The sequence below is a fragment of the Phaethon lepturus genome, unplaced genomic scaffold, assembly GCF_000687285.1.
Source record: "Phaethon lepturus isolate BGI_N335 unplaced genomic scaffold, ASM68728v1 scaffold16933, whole genome shotgun sequence".
In the NCBI taxonomy this organism is placed as follows: domain Eukaryota; kingdom Metazoa; phylum Chordata; class Aves; order Phaethontiformes; family Phaethontidae; genus Phaethon; species Phaethon lepturus.
Window position 1 is genome coordinate 59,075 of NW_010527138.1, and position 17,775 is coordinate 76,849.

Consider the following 17,775-nt stretch of genomic DNA (forward strand, 5'->3'; position numbering starts at 1 on the left):
TTCCCTCGTGCTTGTTTCAACACAGTAGATGAAGAAATGTTTGAAGTCACGTGGTATTTTGTTGCACGATGAGAATTCATCTCAACTTACATTGCTCTATACATGCGCAGGAGGATGCTGCGCCTGCTGATTGTGCAGAAAAGGAAACCCCAAATGCATCACTTCACACTGACATTTTTAGATGCGTTATTAGATGAAGCATGGATTTTCAAATAATGTTAGAGAAAGGTTTCTGCTCCTATTGACCAGCCTCAGGAATTCTTCCAGCCTCAATCAACTAAACATTTTACAGAAATTGTTCCAGTTCCTAAGAAGATATAACATGGAATTTTTGAAATGTCTAAAGCAGCGGGAAACACACACCAAGTGTTTTTGTTTGGTTTGAGATACCATACAAACATGTAAATTTTACTTAAACTTATGTGATTTTTTAAATTTTTTTTTTTTTTTTAAATTCCATGACTATGGAATAAGGCTGAAAGTCATTCCTCACCAGCTCTCCCCTGTTTCAAATAATAACAGCATTCAGACATGTTGGCATTACTTAGCATTCTGGTGGGCAGGACACCTTAAAGTTGTTCGAAAGGAAGGAGAGAACCTCACTGACAAGCCAGGGGCAGAGAACCTCTTATTAGCCTTTCTTCCTGCTTGCAGTCAGCAAACAGCAACCCATGAAATAGGAACAGACATGTCAAAGTTGAACCAAAGTTTCACCTCGCCCAGCATACTGTCTCTGAAGGAAGCTAACAGCAGATGGCTACGGAAGAGCACAAGAACAGAATAAACACAAAATGGTAAGTGATGATACCCCCAGCCTTCAGTAGATTGGGGCTCAGACTTCCTAAACCACAGATGGTGTCTGTGTAAGTAACAGTGAAGAGGTTTCCCTCCCGGCCTTCATTTCCACAACTCCTTTTGAGTATAGCGAAACTTTAATCATAATCCATAAGACTGCAATAAAAGAAGATGTGACCCAGGCAATATTTGGATCCTGTTCATTTATTTCCCACCAGAGAAGAGTTTGGTTTTGTTCATATACCTTCCCCCCACCACCTCTTTTTGAGGTATTATATTTTGCAGCTCTTGCAAGTCTTCAGTCCTTCCATAAAACTAGGAGCGGTATTCAATAAACTGATGCAGCAGAGAAATATTAAACATGAAAGGTTATTTCAGGAAGGTAGTATTATGGCTTTGCTGTTGCTTTGAATTATCTCCATACTTTCCCACATCTGAACCACTAGTATGAACCAAGCAGAACATTTAGGAACACTTTGCCAATTAGGAAAGCCTAGAGCAAGCTGATTCATATATCACTTGGCTAATACTGTGCCAGTAATGTAATAGGTAATTGGCAGAAACACCTCTTCCTTATGCCTCAATCCACGATTTCTTCACTGTTACACTAAATTGCAAAAAACATGTTTGTTTGACTGGAGACAAATAAAAGAAATGGCAAAAAATGCTTTTACTTTTTGAGGAGCATTTGTTAGGTAGCACTCACCATCTACACAAGACTCTATTACAAGATTAAAGGTATTGCATGATAAATAACAAGTTAACTATACCCTCTTGATGAAAGCTGCCTACTGACCTTTCAATTATCTCTGCATTTCCATAGTATTTATCCTTCAGGTATCTTAAGTTTGAATGCTGCAAAAAAGAAAACCAAATGAAAAAAACACCTCAGTCTCTACCTCTCACTGAGGGGGGGGGGGAATCTAAGTGTTAACTACTCCTTTCTTGCAGCATAACATCTACTCAATCATAAAACAATTAAATATAACTAGAAAATGGAGGCATGTATTTGACCCAAATAATTACATTTCATGTCACTGGAAATCATGTAGAAGTTTTCAGTGAAAAAAAAATTAGAAAAAAGAAAAAACCTCACTAAATTAATTTATTTCTGTTTTCCAGCCAGTTAAATGCATATATTAAATTACAGGGAATCCACACATTGGGTGTGAGCTTTCACCTGAGCTCCTAAGCAGTTACGTAAGAAAGATTATAGCATCAGTTAACTTTCTCAGTAGAGAAAACCCTCTCAGCAAATCTTTGAGACTGTATTAAATCTTAAGCTTCTAGAATCAGAGCTGTTGTGTATGATGATGGCTGCAGGGGGAAGAAGAAAACAAAAACCACACACCCAGAAAACCCCAAAAGCCTAAGGGTTTCTTTTGTTTTCCTATATAAAAAAAAGTTTAAATTCATCTGGGGACCCCACAGATAAATGTTGTAAGTATATTGCCTATTAGCACCTAGCCATTTTGGCTAACTGATTGTCCCAATGGCAGACAGTTAATCAAAGCTCAGTCATATGTATAGACAGAGAAAAAGTAGGAATCAATTTGATCTAGTAATAATAATTCGGACCCTAAATTCTCTTTTCACCACCAGTGAAACCCATCTGCTTCCCACCTGGCATTCCTCCAAGATTAAGGTAAAAAAACCTTGATATTCCTATATTTTCCGCTCCTCAAGAATCAACAAATATCTGAAAGTGAATCATTCCAAGTCACACATTCAAGGATATCAGTATCATAACTCATAATGTTGCAATCGGTAGTTTAAAGCTAAGCTCCTCTTCTTCACATGAATTCATATCTTCTCCTAATATATCAACCTTCCCCTACATAAAAGGGATGAAGTCTGTTTACAATCTCTCAAAAAGCTTTCTCCTCAAGACCTTTCTTCCTAGTACGTATGACATGATTCATAATCCATACAAGGTTTTTAAGTAAGGAGAGGTTCATTTCTAATTAATTAATAATGCCATCTGTCATAATCAAAGACTAGACACCTGATTTTGAACAGAGAAAGCATGAAGGTAATAAATACTTATCGCACATGAATGCCAGTGCAGAACTAAATCAGGAATACACACAAGTTGAACACATAGGCTGAAATCTTCAAGATGCTTAAATCTTTTTAAAGTGTTGTTTCAAACTTGGTTCCTGTGAATTTTAATAAGAATTAGAAAACTCAAAGTATTGAGTATCTGGGCCTTAGTAACAAGAAGGAAGATGACGACTGGATATAAAGGGGATGTCAGTAGTAATACTGGAAGGATAGAGACAGTTGAGAGGAGTGAAGGAACACTAACACACTCTATTGCTGACCCAAGCCACCATCACCTCACTAAAATGTGGAGAACAGGATTATTAATAGGCTTCAAATATACCTTAGGAAAAAGGCTCCAGGAAGAGACATTGACATTACCTGGGGACTGCTTTCTAACCAATTTCGCTTGCAGACTTAACAACTGAGGCATATAAATACCATAATTATACTATCTCTTTCAAGTTGTTACAAACTCTTGGCTGAATTTCATTTAAATACTGAATATACAGTGTATCAATAAGCTTCCAAGACAGCAATTAAGAATGCTCTCATATCCAGAGAGATGTATCTGTGATTTAGTGAAGAATTCACCCAGTTACAGTTTAGTCAGCATGCCTTACGCAAAATCCTAGTCTGTTTTGTCTTTAAATTATCCTTGGTGAGATTTTTTTTTCTTTCCCCTTGATTTAGCATCACCTTGTCCATACTTGTCAAATTCACCTTTCTAATAATGAGAAACACTAAAGCAATTCAAATATAACTGCATACCTATATGAGGTACTTTCACTAAGTATGTTCTAATACTTTTCAAAAGGTAAATTTAGCAAGAAGAGTAACTTTGGTTGCTCACACTTATAGTGAGCAGTGTGTTAAAACTTGCATGCTACTCAAAATCTTAGCAAGAACAACTGTGTCTAAGGATTGGACTTCTATAGTTCATCCTTTCCACTCCAAATACAGTACTGCTAATTCACTCGGATAATACTCCCATGCGCTATTACTATCTTAAGATGCAGGAGACTAATACACAAACTCTTTTGGTTGCAACACTAGACATTTAACAATTAGTCCAACCAATTCATTCAGTGAGGTTTTTTAATTCATTTCCAACAGTCCAAATAATACAGGACTAAAAAAAAAAAAAAAAGATGCCTTGCTGATCCTTGGAGCTGGAAACACTGGTTTAACAACTGTATGAAAATAAACCTCAACAATTTGTAACGCTTGCACATAAGATAATGCTGCAAATGTTGTTTGATTACATTACTAGAAGACTCTTAGAGCATCAATCTTTATCCATCCACAGAGAACACAAGTGCAAAACATGAGCACTTGCTTGGCAAAACTGAGAGGCAATCCCTTTGGTGCTTCACAGCCAGCAATTCCCCCCCTCCACATCAGCTCATAATTGAAAGTTACAGAAAACACTGGCATCATACTGGTCAATATTTTTAGCTTAGGTGAAGAAATACTCCTTTAAAAGGGACCAATATTCTCTTAAAGATGACCAAGTACTAGATTCTCCCTGGAGAATAAAAATAAAAAAAAAAATTTTGAGTTTTACATTTGCTGCATAATGGATCTTTGCCTAATTCTCACAGCAGCTGTAGTGGTGTCAGCAGAAAGAGAACACCATTTCATACGTCATTTTCTTGAACAATATAAATACTATCAAGGAAGCCAAGTACTGGACGTAAGTTTCCAGAAAGCATTAGTTTCTGTTTCAGTTAAATCCTTACATGAAATAGCTATATGAGGTCTGCAGTAACAAAGCTACTCTAAGAGCTGCCAAACTCAGAAAGATTACATATGAAGATAAAGCTAGCAAGCAAAGGATGAACATTGTGAATGTAGAAATATGCACACAGGATTTTGTCATTTGACAACAAACCTTTTCTACTTAATCAGTACATGCTATTTTGCAAAATAGGCTTCCAAATCTTATCCATTGTTTTCTCTGTAGCTATTCCTTCCTTCAAAGTAGCTATGGACATTTGGAAGCTCTTTGAAGCTCCACAGAAAAATCTTGCAGGTTTCAACTCTCTTGCACCAGGATGAGATGGGGTAGATTCTTGCACAACTACAATTAGCAGCTAGAACTCCTGACACAGTTTCAGCACACGTACATACAAACCTTCCCTACAACTTTTTAAGGAAGCCAACATTCATCAGTGCAATTACTTTTGGGGCTGCGTGTGCTACTTCTTCAAACATTTCACCTTTTTTTCAAATCTTCTCCCTGAAAGGACACTGCTGACTGACAAAACTCATGTTTTGCAGCACAGTTAAGTTGGAACCAGAAAAAACTAAGGCTATTGTAATTCTCCATGCAAGCTTTTTTACTACAAAATGTATTTGTGTATTCATTCCTTCCTTGCTGTATATAAACCAGCAGCAAGTCAACTTGTCTATTAAAGAGTGTTTCTGACTTGGAAAAGATTAAACCTCTGAGATGTTTCTCAACCAAGACCAGGTCCATGCCTTCTGTTGAGCTAATAGTAATAGTAAAAGACTGCCTATATCATCCACTCTGACACACACAACTGCCTTCTAACAAGATTTCAGAGTGAGCCAGGTAGCCTAAAACCATTGTACAAAATACCACAAGAATTTACAATTCATTTGGAGAAGTCTTTAAGGGAAAACACACAGAAGTAAGACCACAGTATTTTCACTCCTATTGACACTGAAAGGCTGTGATAAATACTTGATATTGACTTCAGACACCATCCCAGACTTTGGAAGAAGTACAAACAATACTTATCCTGCAGTGATAAACTAGGGAACAACCAAGGCTCCTTACTCCCAGCTTTACAAGAATACCCTAAGTATAAAAGTTCTCAAGGTTCGTTTTTATTCTTGTATTACAGGATTAAAACTTGTAATACAAGTCTTAAAACTAGAATGGAAAGTAGTCATAAAAATATTGGAGGAAATCCAGTTTGAAGAACCACAAGCATGGAACCACCTGGATCCAGCTGTAATTGCAATCAAGCTCTACAAATATTCAAGTTAAAAAATACTCTTTTTAAAAAGCACATTGTGTAAGCAACTTCTAGTGCTAACTGCTTACCTCATTAAAGCATAATTTATTCTATTGATGTTGAAGGTAAACTCCTCAAAACAACTGCACAGACATAAATGGAGACTGTGGACATTTCAGGATAAGTCCTCAGACAGAAAACTGTCTCCAGACAGGTCACCTGATTTGTTCTGTCTTGCTTTGAAATAATACAAAAAAAATTGTTAGATATCAATATCCAAAGGTAAGGCACACCAACCTCCTAGTAATAAGTGATCTATTTCCTAAGTTCTAATTTAACATTGGTAATAGGTTCTGCAGCTGACTTCATCTTCTAGAGCAAATTAACCAACAGCTCTGCCTAAAAATTTCAGACAGTAAAAATTCAAACAAAAAAACCCCAAAACCCACAAACCAACCCCATCCACCCCACCTTATATACTCACCAATGGATTAAAATACAAATTCTTTTGCAAGGTGTTTTCTTTGTGCTAGACTAGAGCCATAATAGAACTTTTTAATAGAGCCATAGAACTACTAGCTACCTTCACGGCTCTCATTTTTTTGTGCAATTAAACAAAAAGCTGACTCACATCAGTTTTACTCCATCTCAGGTCCTACAGTTCATAAATGGTAAAATATCAACACATTAAGGTATCTAGTTGCCAGACACAAACCACATTTACCCATTTTTACCACTAAAACATTCTGAGAATTACAACAATGGCTTTCTGAGAAGTGAAACATGTGGGATTGATCACTACTAATAACCAACTGGGCACACAATCAACTTTATGCCTGTAAGAATTAAATACTTAGATTGCAATTGGATTTCCTGTATTCAAAAAATCTAAAGTTATGGCTCCTACACTTCTTGCTAAATTCTACTACACACTGTTCTGAGATGTCTAAACTTTTACTTCAGAAAAGTTTTTACAGTTGTAGTAAACACTGACAAACAAGGTGACTAGCACTTAACAACAGCCAAGTTATCTCCCCATGATACCTTTCCCACCCTGCTTATCTTATCAGCATCTGAGAAATACTGTTGTAATTCAGATACTTCCAACTGGAAAAGTATAGACCAAGAAATGCTGAACAATGCTATGTTCAGTGAAAACAATGAAGTTACTCAACTAAAATAAACTAGTCAGCAAAGGCTAGATTAGAAAAGAAGTGAGGATAGTGGAGAGGATTTCACTGAAATATAAATACTTACCTACGTTTAAAATTGTGATCTTGAGAAACTCTTGCTCAACTGCCTTGCCAAAGGCGCTTCCCTTGTTTGAACTGAGAAGTTCCCAAGTTGTCTAGAGTTGCATCTTTGAACATGCCCAGAGGCATTTTAGTCCTGACAGAAATGAGCAACTTGGCATCTGGAGCATAACCAAGTTCAACCAGTAAAGAGAAACCAGGCGTTCTTCCACCCTGGACAACTCAGAGGGTAGTTTTTAACTAAACTAGAAGCATGAATTGAAAAGTTTCCATTCATTGACTTTCTCACCCACTCCTACACATACAAGTTATCTCAGGAAGAAACTAAAGCACAACAAACACAGAATATTCAGATCTCCTACATGCCAGTGAAGGGGACCACTAGATTACAGCTGTCATGCTGGAAGAATAAGACTGAGGCTCAAACCTTCCTGTCTGAGAATTCATACCATTCAAGCATCTCTGGAGAGCACTGTAATTTCCAGCTAAATTATCCCATAAGCTTCACCCAGTTTTCTTCCCCTTCCAATAGTGCCAATTCACCAGTTCAGAGCTCAAGACTAATCTAGAAGATGATTTGGGGGTCAGTCACCTACCTGCTCCAGAGACTGTTCATCTTAACTCAGTATCTATTTTAATCTAACCCTCAACAGCTATTTAAAAGGAAGATAGAACTTACTTAGTTCTCAATCAGAATAGAGCACTTACCTTCAAAAGGTGATCCTGAAAGGGAAAAAAGCCTCTTACAGTTCTGATGAGGTCTGAGATTTTTACAGTAGTCCCTGTCGTCAGAACTTTCGCATTGCCTAACCCTTGTAAGATCATTACAAGTTGCATGTTAAGTGTACGAACATTAGGTGGCTTCCTGTTAAGTGCACACACTGGTTTGGATCCTGTTCTGAACTAACTCTCCCCAGGCAAAGTCTTAGACACTTACTTTTCAGGTTATTCAAATTAGTTCTAATAAAAAGATGCAAGTATAATAATTTAAATTCAATATCCATCTTGCTGCACAGCAGACACTTAATTTCTAGTTATTTGTTTCTGATTTAACAAATTTAAAGTATATATTCTATACTTATATAAAATACATAATGAATGTGAGGAATTCTGTTGAAATTTCACTTCGGCATTACCTAAGCTTGACTTTAGATAAAATGCCCCACTACAGTATCCTATAAATAGGCAATATATGCATTAGTCACACATCATACCCTTCCTTTTAGTTAAAGTACTATACCATAAAACATTAAGAAAAACTCAGTTCAATTTTCAGTGAAATGATAATGTTGCTGATTAAATCAAGCAAACAGTAAAAGCTGAAAAAAAAAAAAAAATACGTCCTAGACATCAATCAAGCACTTCAGCCAAGAAAAGTGTGGCATGGATTACTGTGATTGTGGTAGCACATCTAAATGTCAACTTCGGGCAAAGCACCAATGTGGAACACAGAATATAAACATAAAAACTGTCCCCAATTACAATATTTTATTTAGCTCAACCTCTAAGCAGTCAAGTGTTGCATTAACACTGCACTGTAGTCAATAAATCCCTATCAATCTGGCAATGACTTCATATCTAGAATGACATTAAGCATAATTCACAACACTTTAAGTATCACATATTGTTGATACGCTTTCACATTAGTCATTTATTACCAAATTTTGAATACCTAGCAATTAATCCTTATATACCGTATACTGGCATACATACCATGAATAAGCCTAGGACCCTAAGGTAATGGATCATATCACTGAATGCAATTGCAGATTTTTAAGGTGTCAACCAAAAACGTGTTTATCCTGTTTCAGGTTAAATACACTGACAGGTGCAAGAGGCATGAGCTTTAGAAGTCATCATAGAAACGTTCCCTAGTGTAACAGTTAAAAAAAAAAAAAATCACCAGAACACTTATTTGGATTATTGTGGATTCATGTTCTTACTGATCTTCTCAATGTGGCTCAGCAGTTTTAACAGTGCAGATGGATTATATGGGAAAAGACTTCTTCTCTGCAATCTAGAAATAGCTTTTTGCAGTTCTTCCAAACACTTTGTTGATTTGTAAAGCATTATTCTTAGGGGAATGATGTTATCTGAAGATATCATACAAGTCAAACAGGATGAGGTATTGGATCCCTTTTGTTTCAGAGGCAACACTTCAGACATGAGTGTATTCTGTTTATCATCTGTGTAGCTGCAACCAGTTTCCCTTATCCTTGCCTCACCCTCATTATTTAAAGGTACCTGCTTTGCATTTACCAAGCACTCTTTTCCATCTGATTCTAATTCAGAGTCTTCTGAGCTGTCATAATTAACAAGACTTTGAAGAGAACCCAGCAGAGATGTACTATCAGGGTATATCAATGAGTTAGACTGGTTAGTCTCTGCAACTTTATTATCACCTTGCTCTCTTGTAAACACTAAGTAACTGTGAGGAGAAGCCAAAGGTATCAGAGTCTGTGGTTTTGGTTCACAACAAGCATTTTGCAAACTCTCGTCAGTCATACAGCTTTGTTTTTCTTGATGGGGTGGCTTGACAGAAGAAATTGGTTGAAAGGTGCCATGTTTAGTATCAAAATGGTTACAGACATCGACAAATTGATGCCAGTCTTTACTAAGAAGCTTTAAGTACCTTACCAAGTACTCTAGAAAGCAAGTTTCTGATGAAATCAAAAAATCTAGAAGTACTGTGGAATCAAATGCGATTTTTTCTAGGAAAAATAAAAAGATGCAGTGAGGATTATATCCACTTGCATGTGTAAGGAAGTTCCAGGTCTCCTCCTCTTTTTGGCTTAAGTTACCAGCAGCATCATGCCGTAACCTGCAAAGTAAGTTATGAAATGGATTAAAACAACGGAATTTTACAGTTTGTTTTGTTTTTGTTTTTTTTTTTAAAAAAAACCTATGTCCAGAAAATGCTATTCTTGGGTCTTTTTTGATTTTGGCAATAAAAAACTAAAAAAGAAGTTTTTACATTAGAATGAGAAAGAATGGAGGCAGGTGGGGCTAGGAGATTGGACAGTTTAGGAAGCCACACAGGCCTTCTTAAACAGCACTCCTTAGGAAACGTTCTGGAACAAACAAAGTTACTTAAAACGCAAGAATTATTATTTTAATAATATTTTTGTAAACCAGAACATAGATTAACTTTCACTAATGCTAAGCACATTGGAAAAGTGGCCTACTTTTATTTAGGTATCTAAGAAGAATTGTGTGCCTCTCAGATACTATTTGCAATATCTTCACCTTTGAAGCTTGAAGGACCATTTATAAACAAGGATAAAATCTTGTATGGTAATTTAAACAAAAATGAAGTAGTGACTGTCCAGGACAAATTCATGAAGAACACATCTCAGTTGTTAGCACTAACAGTTTTTATCAACTAGCTAGAATTAGCATGGGTCCAATCCTTAGAGGGCTACTTTGCCTCAAGTGCCTGAATTCTTGGAAGTTTAATTATAATATCCCATTCTTGTCAAACTCTGTGTTGAAAGAAAACACTCTTGCCTTTTATCTGTGTCTAACCACTATTTTAGATTGTGAAGTCAATTATTCTGAATTATAGGATATGATAAAGTATTTAATAGGAAACTCTTGCACAACTCCCCCATTTCAATCCAAAAAACACTTAATCAAATTATCAGCAAAGTTAACTGCTCTTACACCACATATTATTACATTGTCCTGAGGTTGGTTTTTGTTTTAATTATTAAAATATTTTTTCTTTATACAAAAGTAATCAATGAAAATTTTATGTATATCACAATAACCTCACTAAATTACAATTCTTCATAGTTCTGTCAAATAAAATGTACACTAACCTATCAAATTTTAAATAAATTAGTAATAAAGTGTTAGCAGCTTCCCACATGTCATCATCTTGCTCTATGAAAATCAAGGAGAGCCATTCACAGTGATGTACAACTTGGTGAGACTGTGGCAAGGACTTCAGATGACTCCTCCAGAATATCAACAGCTGGGACATGGAACTCTGAAAGTCTCCTGAAAAAAATAAATAACCATGAATTTTGCTATACATTTTTTGTTACTAAACAACATACACTTTTTATTTTTTAAATTAACAGTGCATAACAGTTCATGAATGCTTTTACCATTCCTTAGCTCAACTGATTTAACAGAGCATCAAAGTTTACAGATTAGTTCTTGCTTCTTGGTACCAAAGAAATCAAGAAATATTTTGCGGAAAACCATAAGCAGTTATCTAACCTTAAATTCAACATGAATGGCTGCTCTATTAAACTCCAAACATGCCAACGTTCAGATGCCAATGTTAACAATTATAAATAACCTCCAGAAAATTAATTTACTCATTAGGTACCATCCCCCCACCCAAAGACAGATAAAACTTAAGGACATAATTTATTAATTTAATAGCATTCTTCATTTCACTGGAGTTCAGGGAAGAATAATCAGAGGTCACCTAGAAAGTCCTGGGTACAACAGGGTGAATCCTCTCACACCTAAGCTTGCAGGCTAATGAACAAGATTACACCTCCAAAAATTGCCATATATCAGGAAACCTACAAAAATGTGACTTTCAAAAAAACCTACAAAAATACCTACACAGCTGGTATTTATACTTTCCTTTAGCTCCCCAATGAGGTAGCTTCGTTGGTACATCACAAACTAAAGAAAGGTGAACTGTAATCAAGTCAATTCCACAGATATAGCAATCCAATTCATACCGTTTGCTGAAATTTCATCTCAGGTAATTCTTTCCATATGAAATATTAATACAACTGTAATGTTTTGATAGGACTGAAGCACCCCCCTTCACCCCCCCTCAGTGTGATTCATTGTAGAAATTAACTGCAGTGATCTATAGCTGATGGGAATAAATTGTCATTTCTACAGTAAAACAGAGTATGAAGCCTGTAGGGTAACCACATTCTTTACAAAATAAATTCTTCATGGATGACGTACGTTTTTAAGTATATACAGGCTTGGGACAAAGGTACCTTCATGAGATGGTCTAAAATCCTTGCTGGAAGGATTAATGTAAGCAGCATTTTTCCTGCAAATCTTCATTTTTCCCCTCCCTCTAAACACTGCACTCCTGAATGGGAAAAACACCTCAAAATTTATGTCATTTTAGTGCAGAAGCTTACTCATAAAAATAACTTTGTATTCATGTGACAGACAAAAAAAAAGTCAAGAAACTTAGGTCTTCAATACTGACGTCATACTATAGTATGTACTATGTACACGTACTATCATAGAATAGTTTGGGTGGGAAGGGACCTTTCAAGGCCATCTAGTCCAACCTCCCTGCAATGAGCAGGGACATCTTCAATCAGACCAGGCTGCTCAGAGCCCCGTCCAACCCAACCTGGAACATTTCCAGGAATGGGGCATCTGCCACCTCTCTGGGCAACCTGGGCCAGTGTTTCACCATCCTCATTGTGAAAAATTTCTTCCACATCCTACGTATTTCCTTCCACACACTATTTAGTATGTACTATGTAGTATGGTACTAGGTAGCAGTTTTTCGTGTAACACAGCATACATTCAATGTTTAGAAAAAAAAAAAATATATAGTGACATACATCCTTACCCCAAAGGTGCTCCTTAAGAACTCTAATGCTGCTGGAAGTACACTATAGCTTGAAGAGCACAATTGCATCATTTATATAAACAGTGATTACCGCTTTTGAAAAATTTCCTGCAACATGGGGATCAGTTTTACTTACCACATCATTATGTGGTTTTCCTTAATATTTGACTTTGAGATTTGCTTTTCCTCTTAGCAAATAACAGGAACAACAAATTATCTTTGTTATTAATAGTTACTATTCTTCCCTATAAATCAAAGCTATCTGGAAATTACTCTCAAAATCAAAATGACTTCAAGTTAAGCCACTGTAATTCATGTTAATAAAAAAAAAAAAAGGAGTAAGATCAACCAGCTTCCTGGAAGAGAATTTAGCATATTAAAGCATTTTGGTGCTTGTTTTAATCACTTAATTTAATGTTACTAAAATAGAAGCAACATTCCTTTCAACTTGAAATTCCTCTTGACAGTTGGGGTATTTGAATCTAATTAAAGAACTCATTTTTGTGTCATGAATCTGGAAAACAAAAGAATTTTTTTTCTTTGAAAAATAATTTTCATAGAGACATCTAAAATATATTTAACCTACATTTTTTCTATTCACTGGTTCTTAGACCATCTCAGTCTCTATACATTTTTCAGAAGGTGGATCACAAGTAATATATTCTCTATAAATACTTACAAAACTCTAAGAATGCAACTGGCATCACAAATACAACATCTACCAAAATCTGAAAAAAGTGTCAGAAGCTGTCTTACAGCAGTCCATACCTCTTTTGCACAGTCAATTAAAAATTGATCTTATGCTTGTTACAGAACGTAAAAAGTGAAATAACATTTACATCTAGAACTTGTATTAAAATGCCTCAGTATATTTAAAATGCTGTAAACTGTCATCCTGGTTTAAAAAGAAAAATTCTTTTTTACTTTTTGCCACACCATCAATTGGCTGACAATAAGGAACACCCACTCTCACTTGTATTTGACTGGAAACACTGCTTCAGAACCACCTTTCCATTTTTGCTGTGAAGCCTGTAATCCAGGGACAGCAAGCTGCTTTGATCACAGCATTTGCACATCCACGTTCACATGGCTTAGCATCAGAAGATGTGCATCATGTGCCTCTCGGAGGTAAAAAGGCAAGCTGGAAGATGGGATCCCAGGAGTGTCGCTCAGGCAAAAAGCCTCACCCCGCCACTTCATTACAGCATAGGAGAAGACTACTAACTGGCTACCAGCGTGACACAGCAATGTGTCCTCTCCTGTCAGGAATGCAAGTTACACAGCATTGCCTTGCCATGCCACTGCCTGCCTTGCGGCATAGCCCTAGCACAAGAGCCAGATCTGCTCTTCTATTAACCTAATTCATCTGTTCAGTAGAACAAACATACTCAAGCAAGCCAGTATGAAAAGTATGCTTCACACGTACTAATTAAAAGGACTAGACCTATAAGTCAGGGTGAAGAACGCAACCACTATACTCTGCCAAGTTCCGTAATTTTCTTGTCTCTTACTTTATAGCTTCATAATTTTTACCTTTTCTACCACTGCTGGTTTTGCCCCAATATATTATTTGTCTGACAATAATACCTAGTACCTTCAACCAAGATAAGTACATAATGGTACTTAAGTTCTACCTCCACATTAAAAAACAGGAGAGTGTTACCTGCAGTTCCTTTTAGCTCCCCACCCTGAGTAGAACAGATGCTTGTGCTATGAGCTCTCTCCTTTTCCAACTGAAGAAGAGCCTAGTGTTCCCAAACTGGCTCAATTATTTCAAGTATTAACACATGTTCTTAACAGGAAAAGTTTTCAATCCCAAATGCAGCTGTTTCAAGCCTGCCATATTGCAGGACTAAGGACAGGGTAAAGCACAAGGATTCAACTAATTAGGCAGGACAGAGTGATAGCAGGTTTCCTAGGTGGGTCTTCTCTTTGCTCCCTCCCATCACCACTAATTCAGCTGAATTCTATTTACAGTCTCAATGAGCTGTGACAACAAAACCTGACACCTTTAAAACTCTTGCTGCTTAATGAACAGAACAAAAGAGACTATTACCTTTGATTTCAGCTTCTGTAGCAGAGTTCTGAAACTTCAATTCCAGTGCTTTAAGCACAACCAGACTTAAGGCTCTGAGAACAGTTTGGTCAGAACCACCTTGAGTATCACCTCCAGGAGCAGCTTCACCGCCTCCAAAGTAGCTGGCCTTTTCACTGAGCGGGATCCCATTAAGCCACGTCAAATTCACAACCCGCAGAACAGCATTACTGAATGCAAGCATATCCTCATGTAAAGATGGGTTTTGTAAAAACAGCGATCCACTTTTAGCATCTTCTCTAGACTTGTAAAGGACACATTTTTTAAGGAGCATAATGAACTTCTTCTTGATTAAGTAGTGAATTGAGGAGCTAACCAGGTTCAGGACATAAGAAACTTTCAAAAACAATACTCTCTGGCATCTGAGCGGTGGTTCTACTTCAATTCTGGAAGCCAAAAGTGCTTCAAGCAGATCTATAAAACTGATCAAATTGTTTGCAGCTTCAGAATAAGGTGAAGTATAGCAGTGACTGTCAAAGTGATGGAAAAGAACAGAATTATAAAATCCTTCAAGCACAGCATCAAGAGGAGCCAACAACTTCTCCAAAATACCTACAGCAACAAGAACAACATTATGGAGTTGGAATGTAACACAGTCAGCTAAATCACCAAATAAACAGAAAACAGGTGACTGTGACTATTTTCAAGTTTTAATCATGTTTAAACCACTACATTTTTAATAGTACTTTGCCACCCTTTTTATAATGAAGAAAATAGGTGTTCTTTAGCTAAGCTGCTCCAGATGGGATCACAAGTAACATTCCTCCCCCTAGTGGGCACTCCTCTACCAGTAAAATCATAAAATTGCTACAGTACCTGCTTTGGGTAAAACTTTATCTTTCAGTATGTCCTTGATAATAGTAGTAAGAGTCCACAGGCATTCTGCTACCTGGGTATTCACAGGGAATCCTGAAAGAGTCTTCAAACTAAAGGTGAGCCAGGTGACATTTAATGCGTTCTAAAAAAATTAGTTCAAAAAACAATCAGGTATGCTTTACAATTGCTATGCAAATTAAATTAAAACACAATACAATGACTGAAAACCGTACATTAAGAAGATTCAAATGCAGATATAGATAAAACACAGGTAGAAACAATCTCTCTGTCCAGTGCCTTTTAAGTACATAGGCCTCTATTTACAAACATGAAGTCACATATGCATACAATAGAAATTATCTATATTTTCCAGAAAGGGAAAACCAACCTCATAATGTCATGTGACCTACCCAAAATCAGGTAATACTGTAGACAGACCATATCTGAATTCATAATTCCCAGACAACTTCGAAAGAAATATTACAAACATATTTCTGAGAGAAATCTATGTTCAGAGACACTACTATGGAGGCTACAACATATATTCACCAAATATACAGCAAGTAAAAAAAACCCCAACCGTCAGGTAATTGGAATATTCAAACAAGAAAAATACAAAAAAGTATTTGATTAACTTTCAATGGGTTATTACTTATTTTTATCTAGTTCATCACCTAAGAGATCTCAAGCAACTGTAAAAAACATTGATAGTGTAGATTATTGTTTTTTTGAAATTCCTGTATTGCAACCTTGAAGAGAATATTTCTTGTCATCTAGACACATTTTACCTTCAAATTTTTGTAAAATTCCAATTTTTAAATATGTAAAGACATTTTGCCTCACGTTCCAAAATTCTAGAACACATCTGATTGCCTACCTTTCTATACTCCATCCTCCTCCTAACTCACTTGAAATACTCTCTTGGAATATTTGTTACATGTCTTTCCTATCCATCACTTACAACCCGAAGGCCCTTAAGGTACACTTTATAGGAGAACTATCACAGAGTATTATCTTGTATAACTTTTACGCTGTTCCTGACACTGGAGTTACACACACTTCCACAAAAACCGTGTGGCATTCTGAGGGGACCAACAGAGTCTGTCTGCTGAGCATCAGCAGATGTGCCTTTCAGAAAGCTGGAGCAGAGCAGACATGCAGGCAACAGATGGAGGAAAGGAGCAGTTCTGCTGTTACTCTGTGGGTCTACTTACAAAAGGCACCTCTTTAGAAGTACTTTTAGATTTTACAGTAGTCATACAGTGACTGCTTTTATGCCACATAAGCACTATAAAAACTTGGCTCTAGAGTGAAATGGAACAACTTGAAGGCACATATTCACTAAGTCATTTTTTTAAGCTGTGAAAAATTATGCCATACTCACCTCTTCCTTCAGCTGGAAATACACAAGCGATGCTAAACTTTTTGAAGCCATGTGAGATAACAGCTGATCATAACTACCGACCAAACAAATCTGCAGACATGTAGAAAGAAAAAATACCTAAGGCATGTTCCTTTTTTTTCCCCCGTCCTTTCACAAAAATCTTTCAGAAGTTTATCAAAGCTTACCAATTTTGAGTCAATTTTTGCTTCCTTCAGAAGGAGGACAAAGATTTCACAGTACTTCTGTCTCATACTGAATTCAATTTCCTGGGACTCTGCTTTAGCAACCATCATCTTGATCAAGGTTAACTGAAGCAGCATCACTTCTCGTGGACAGAATGAGGAGTTCATGTTTGCAAAGCTATTTGATATATCGTCTGTTGCAGGGACAACCACATCGGATATATCAGTGTCCTGATGTCTCCTAATACCACCATTACTAGGTGGCAGATCCATCCAATTACATGATTCAACTCTTTCTGGTGACTGCTCAACACAAAGATTAAGTAAAGAGGTATAATGATGGCTTTCCTTTGCTAGTGGAATGCCTACCAGTACATCCTTATACATCTGCTGCAGAAGGGAGATCTTCATTATGAGAACATTCGATATTCCAGAAAGTGCTGTATGTCTTCATTGATTATTCATGGTCACTGCAAGTCAGCTTCAAAGTTATTTTTATCCAGTAAGAGAAACAGAAGCACTATTAGGCATTTCTCTTCTAAGTTACCTAGAAATAAATATTTTACTATTACTGAACGGGTAATTAGAAAGATACAAAACAACACCACACATTTTTAGAGTTAATACTACCATCATTAAACTTAT

At 36.5% G+C, this 17,775-nt stretch overlaps 1 protein-coding gene across 1 annotated transcript; it reads right to left on the reverse strand.

Moving 5' to 3' along the window:
* Window positions 1-8,998: 8,998 nt before the first annotated feature.
* On the reverse strand, window positions 8,999-17,541 carry LINS (lines homolog (Drosophila)). Its single transcript, XM_010283303.1, has 6 exons — window positions 17,134-17,541; window positions 16,949-17,038; window positions 15,565-15,706; window positions 14,710-15,300; window positions 10,900-11,080; window positions 8,999-9,899 (listed from the first exon to the last, which is right to left on the reverse strand). The coding sequence occupies exons 1-6, from the start codon at window positions 17,539-17,541 to the stop codon at window positions 8,999-9,001; spliced, it is 2,313 nt and encodes a 770-aa protein (XP_010281605.1).
* Window positions 17,542-17,775: the final 234 nt, after the last annotated feature.